This window comes from Helianthus annuus, chromosome 11, assembly GCF_002127325.2.
Source record: "Helianthus annuus cultivar XRQ/B chromosome 11, HanXRQr2.0-SUNRISE, whole genome shotgun sequence".
Taxonomy (NCBI): Eukaryota; Viridiplantae; Streptophyta; class Magnoliopsida; order Asterales; family Asteraceae; genus Helianthus; species Helianthus annuus.
This window is the reverse complement of record NC_035443.2, coordinates 177,967,335-177,974,145: the sequence shown is the minus strand read 5'-3', so window position 1 is coordinate 177,974,145 and position 6,811 is coordinate 177,967,335. Positions and strand designations below refer to the sequence as shown.

The 6,811-nt window shown below is 38.9% G+C and overlaps 1 protein-coding gene across 1 annotated transcript; it reads right to left on the bottom strand.

Annotated features, from left to right (window-relative positions):
• Positions 1-2,833: 2,833 nt before the first annotated feature.
• LOC110891234 (benzyl alcohol O-benzoyltransferase) lies at positions 2,834-6,531 on the bottom strand. Its single transcript, XM_022138930.2, has 2 exons — positions 5,933-6,531; positions 2,834-3,929 (listed from the first exon to the last, which is right to left on the bottom strand). Exons 1-2 carry the CDS (start codon positions 6,383-6,385, stop codon positions 3,012-3,014), a joined length of 1,371 nt encoding a protein of 456 aa, XP_021994622.1. The 5' UTR covers positions 6,386-6,531; the 3' UTR covers positions 2,834-3,011.
• Positions 6,532-6,811: the final 280 nt, after the last annotated feature.

The following is a 6,811-nucleotide window of genomic DNA, read 5'->3' as shown; positions in this document are numbered from 1 at the left end:
AAAAAAAATCAATCATCTTGGTCTTCAGTGTTGTCAAATCTAGGAAGTGTTGAAACGTGCATCGGGTCTTTATTGGAAAAAATCGTAATTATCCTCTAAATTCTTTGATATTCTTAAAAACAAATTTTTACTTATACGAAAACGACGCCTAAACATTCCTTCATTATACGTTGGTTCGGGTGACAAATAATCACTTACCAGCAAATTGTTAGCGGTTACGCGTTCACGAACGATATACTTCCTCCGTTTGGGTTAGGGTTGGTGATGTAGTGCTTGATACGAAACGAAGATCGAACACGTTGATTCTAAGAATACCCGTGTAGTTCTTCCCCAACCCCCAGGATTACTCCCAAAAGGCACGCAATTTGAAGTGAAAAATCAGTAGTTTCAAAATTCAATTCTGCTCCTTCAAATTACTAGAGGGACATATAAATAAGAACAGAAATTCGAAATGGGCCTAAAAAAGATAACGGTCCAAACACACGGCCTAAAACAAAATGCCCAAAATAGTTCAAAAAACATAAAAATGCAAATAACTAAGTTCACCCCAACGTCACCGGTGTATAGCAAGAGCGTCTGACCACCAAATTCACCCCAACATCACCGGTCACGACCTGTTCTTCATATTCAGTTTCTTCATCGTACACTGGGTTATTCTCATACTCTTCATACTGATCATCCTCAGACTCAACAAATAAGTGTCTTTTACTAGCCTTTTTACTTTTACTTATACGAAAACGACGCCTAAACATTCCTTCATTATACGTTGGTTCGGGTGACAAATAATCACTTACCAGCAAATTGTTAGCGGTTACGCGTTCACGAACGATATACTTCCTCCGTTTGGGTTAGGGTTGGTGATGTAGTGCTTGATACGAAACGAAGATCGAACACGTTGATTCTAAGAATACCCGTGTAGTTCTTCCCCAACCCCCAGGATTACTCCCAAAAGGCACGCAATTTGAAGTGAAAAATCAGTAGTTTCAAAATTCAATTCTGCTCCTTCAAATTACTAGAGGGACATATAAATAAGAACAGAAATTCGAAATGGGCCTAAAAAAGATAACGGTCCAAACACACGGCCTAAAACAAAATGCCCAAAATAGTTCAAAAAACATAAAAATGCAAATAACTAAGTTCACCCCAACGTCACCGGTGTATAGCAAGAGCGTCTGACCACCAAATTCACCCCAACATCACCGGTCACGACCTGTTCTTCATATTCAGTTTCTTCATCGTACACTGGGTTATTCTCATACTCTTCATACTGATCATCCTCAGACTCAACAAATAAGTGTCTTTTACCAGCCTTTTTACACTCAGCTTGACGATGGCCTGTTTCACCACAATTGAAACATCTCGGACCACTACTGCTAGCCCGCTTAGAAGTAGGCTCGATATTGTTAACCCCTGGCCTTTGCTAACTAGGCCCGCCACGAGGTGCCCCACTACCCGACCCAACGTTTCCCCCAGCAGGGGTAAATGAACCGCCCACCCGACGGTTTTGCTTCTCAAAGGCCAACGCCCGTTGGTGTGCCTCCGGAATGGTTAACGGATCAAAAAGATTCACGGACTCCATGATTTGAACCCTTAGACCCCCAATATACCGAGAAACAAGTTGCTCCTCCGGTTCTTGAATATCATTCCTCGCAATCAACTGGTAAAACTCTGTTGTATAATCATCAACCGATTTAGCCCCCTGTTTTAAATTCTGCAGACGTTGGTACATCAACCTTTGAAAGTTATATGAGGCAAAATGTTGGACCGCAAGCACTTCTTCATCTTGTTCCGAGCCTGTTTCGTGTTAACTTCAATTGTTGCCACCACGCAGAGGCCCTACCGCGTAACCTGGTAGCGATCAAGGCCACTCGCTTATTTTCAGGCACCTCCTTGTATTCAAACACCTCCTCCACGGTAGCCAACCAATCGATGAACCCCTCCGGATTCAAACTAATCCCAATATGAATCCTTATCCCAGAATCCCAACGCCTGTTACCCCCTCCACGTTCACCCCTTGGTCGCCCTTCCTATTCGTATTCGGAAGTCGAACCATCACCAAATGGGTTACTAAAATCAGAACCATACCCGTCATTGGGTCTCTGCCTCCTACGATTGATCAAGTCGGCCATCCGGTCAATCAACTGATCGACCACTTGATCCAACCGTTGATCCACTCTCGCCATAAGTCGCTGCTCCAACTCCCGTTCGTAAACTTTATCGAGAGGCATGTTGTAGTTCCTTTTAGGAGGCATTTTGAACCAGGAATTCGGCTCTGATACCAACCGATGTAGTGCTTGATACGAAACGAAGATCGAACACGTTGATTCTAAGAATACCCGTGTAGTTCTTCCCCAACCCCCAAGATTCCTCCCAAAAGGCACGATATTTGAAGTGAAAAATTAGTAGTTTCAAAATTCAATTCTGCTCCTTCAAATTGCTAGAGGGACATATAAATAAGAACAGAAATTCGAAATGGGCCTAAAAAAGATAACGCCTAAAACAAAATGCCCAAAATAGTTCAAAAAACATAAAAATGCAAATAACTAATAGAAATAAGCGTTTTTTGGCCCGGACGATGACCCAAACCGCCATAGGTAATACCATTTCGATAACTAATAGAAATAAGCGTTTACGGTCCGGAACTGAAACCAGTTCTCAACATCTTATTTTCTAATCTTAAGTAATACCATTTTATACTTTTTTTTTTTTATTTTCAAACTTAAAACCTCAATTTAGTTGAAGTCTAGTTTGACACCAAACATGTAGAACAAGCAATCATGATCACACGGATTCTTATTCCTAGTTATTGGTAACCTTCAGCATATGTTACTTAGAAGTACATGTTGAATGATTATTTAGAAATAAGACCATACAATACAATACACCACACTTATGAGTCTTACAATTATTTAGTCCATACATATAAACTTCTAACAGTTCTATTAACAAAAACACGTCTAAAAAGCATATTGCATGATGCCATGATCAAATATCGAGTCATAACAAGGAAACTATAGTTTGGAATGAGCGAGTACGTGTTCCTGGTTAACATGATCATTGTTATGGTCTCGCGCCAACATTATATCTAGCTCTTTGGCGAATCTCTTCATAGCAACACACGGCAACCATATGGGTACCACGATTCCAGACTCACCCTTATGATTTATATGACGTGTATAGAAACCAGCAACATGGTAATCAGGCCCGGCATAGACCGCGTTTCCCCACCCGAAATCAATTTCAAGTAATCCAGAACGTGTCACGTCTGACACGATATAGCTTCCAACAGTTGTGAAGTTGGGTCGTCCTTTTATTACCATCAGATCTGCGACGGATTTCAGGTACTCTTCGGTGACTTCAGATTTGGCTTTCATCACAAGCTCCAAAGCGTGTCCTAGCGGTTTGTTACATAGGTCTCGAGCTTTGGAAATGGCAGCCGGGTAGGCGAAAACATTTCCATAGTATCCTACGGGGATCCGAGGGTTGAACTTTAAACGTGCGTTGACAATGGTCATCATGCGCATTTCATCATTAGGGTTTGGTTGGAGTGCGATTGTACGACAACGCCAAAGACAAGCTGTTAGGACCTCAAATGTGGTACAACGTTTCAGGTGTGTTGGAACGAACCTACGAATGGCGGAAATCTCAGTTGGTCCAAAGAAAAATGACCTGGTTTCCATGATTTCCAACGGGATGGTTATACCATCGGTGTCTGCCACTTTGTCATACTCGTGATGAACGCATGTTACGCGCGGCGGGTCTCTTGCACAAAGCAACTCTCTTTGCCAAACAGGCAATGTCGATGGTGTGGATGCGCCTTTTGCCATTTCACTCAATGCTGTGAGAAATTGTACATATCCGAACGCATCGCACATGGTATGACTAACTCGTACAACGAGAATGAAAGCTCCACATAAGAGTCGTGTCACCTATCTATTGAAAAATGATATAAATAAGTCATTTTAGTGGATTTTTAACCAATTTATCATTTAATACATATCACTACATGTTTGACCGTGTTCACTTGTATGCTTTTATGCGTGTTCATGTGTACGTTGCCATACTTAGTCACATTTATATATTTTTGAAAGGTGAGTTCCTTTAATCTTGTCGTCGTTGAGAATTTAACCTAAGGATTTCAAACCTAAGTGTTCTAAAAGATTTTCTTTTTGCTACGGGACCACCAACCCTATTAGTCGTAGTCACGTGTATATGTGTGCTTATACAAACATTAACTTTTTCTATGACATTTTTTAACATGCTATAATTCATGGATATTTTATAAAGGGTTTTTTACATATATCCTCTGCTAGGCTTGCTTATTACGTATCCCCCCCCCCCCCCCACACCTTCTCAAAAAAAAAAAATTACATATTTCCCCGCCCTAACTCATATATATAATATATTATATATTTCCTCTTTTCATTAAAATTACTCTTAGAATGACCATTTTACGGCCTTAATGAACTATTAAATGAATATATACATATTTCCCTTTTCTAATATCATCAATCAATTACATATTTCCCCGATTCATGTATTATTTCCCAATTCTTCTACTTACTACTCTTAAAGTTTTTTTTTTTATAAAATACATTATAACCTTTTTAATTATAATTGCTTTAATTATAATTACTCTTAAAGAATTTTGAAACTATAGTCTTTAACTAATTAGTTGAATGAATGCATGAACTTGAATACGTCTGTTTGTAGGGGTGTTAACGGTCCTGTTTTGACGGTTTTATTTTAAACCGTGAACCAAACCGTTAGTAATAGTTTTTAATTATCAAAAACTGAAAGTGAACCGTTGAAAATTAAAACCGAACCGTTACGAATGGTTTGGTTCCGGTTTGGTTTAACGGTTTAAGCTTTATTGAGCCCGTATATTAAATACACAAAATTTAAAAAGTTCAAAAATATATACACATCTTTTCATATAATTGAACTCGTCTTCGTCGATTCAAGCATTTCAGTTTATTTTACTAACTTATTCATATTATTCAAAGCACAAATATATATAATTGTCGTGGAACTAAGTGATGGCTAATATGGTTGGCTTTGGTTGGCAATTTAAAAAAAAAATATACATGGCTGGCCACGACAAGCTAAGTCACGCCACACCGAACCTCTGATTTTTTATCATAAGCTTGTGGCTCTTACCTTCACCATGTGTCGAGAAATGCCCATAACCCAAACCCCTTCACACCGCACAGTCTAATAATTACAACTCTGTCTTAGTAGGCGGCTAAAGGAGCAACTCTATCTTAGCCGATGGCTAAAGAGCATTTTTTTTTGTGTGTCGAGGTAGATAGAGCCTTTATCTATTTACACGTGTAGTTATTTACTTGACTATTTTATGGACCAGCTAATATTTGTTTTGGCTAAATTTTAGTCTCTTAAGACCACTTTATTTATATTTATATGGTGTTTTCTAAAAGCATTCATATCTATTTCACTATCTTCATTTCTATAATTATACTAAAAGATCATTATAGTTTCTTCTTTTATCAATTAATTAAATAATACTTTTTTTATATATTTATCATTACATTTTCTCTCCTCAACTCAATACAACTTTTAAAAATTATTAAAAAAAAATTAATAGAAGTGAACAATGTCCCCCAAATATACACCTAGATATACAGATAAACAATAACATTTTCTCAATTTTTCACTCACAATCACTCAAAATCACTTTTTTTAAATATACATAACCCACTCATGCAAAATTACAGAATGATATGTGAGTGCTCCAATAGATTGGTTCGGATATCTTTATCTTTGATATGTTAAAAAAAAACATTCTTATTTTGAAGATTATTCCAAAATTAAATTACTTATTATATTTTGATGATTATTCCAAAATTCAATTACTTAAAAACATTCTTACTTTTTCTATGGGTTTTGCCCACATAAGGTTTTACACTTTTACCTGAATGAGCAACAATGGTGAATCAAGAATGCGACTGGAACCAGGAACATCATAAAGAAGCTCTTCCCTACACGGGAACGGCGGCTGAAGCTCCACCCCGAACTGCTTCAACGTAACATCCGCCTCCGCCTCGATAAACAACGCACCCTGGCCCAAGCAATCCACCATAAGCTTCCTCCCTGGACCTTCCTTTAGCCTGCCTGCGAACGGATAGTAAAACACCAACGCCTTAGCCAACGCATGCCTGATCACACTCGCCGGATTCTTATTTCCCATTTTTGGATTGCTTTGGTAAATATGAATAACTGGAATATGAAACCTAAGGCCTTCTTGATCGTCAATGTCGGAGAGAGGCTTGAGTTCTCGAGGTGTCGGTTTAGCAGGAAGGATGAGCTCCGGCTCATGTCTCCGGACGGTGAATGTCAATGGAGTGGTGGTGGTTTGTTGAGACATATCTGGTTAGTTAGCTTTGTTATGGTGATATAAATTTGGGTAACCGGTAGATTTATAATGGTGTGAAGTACGTAGGGGACACCCTCACTATGTCTACCTGTTCACCTGACTCAAATAAGTGAATCATTATGTTGTGGGGGTGTGGTTTAAAGCATGTAGACGTTTTATAGTGGCATCTCAGAGTTACATAAGCGTCATGTGGGGGCTTTAAATCCTTTCCTTTAACTTACATCAAATGGTTTAAAGTTTCTTTAAAGCTTCTATTAAATAAAATACAAAAAAAGCAAAAGATTTGATTGTTTGAAAAGATTGAGCCCCACCTAACCCCCCCCCCCCCCCTTAGCGCCATGGCGCCCCCTTTTAGCACCCAAGGGTGGCTATGGGGCGCTAAAGGGCGCTAAAATTGCTGATTTGGCTAGGGCCGCT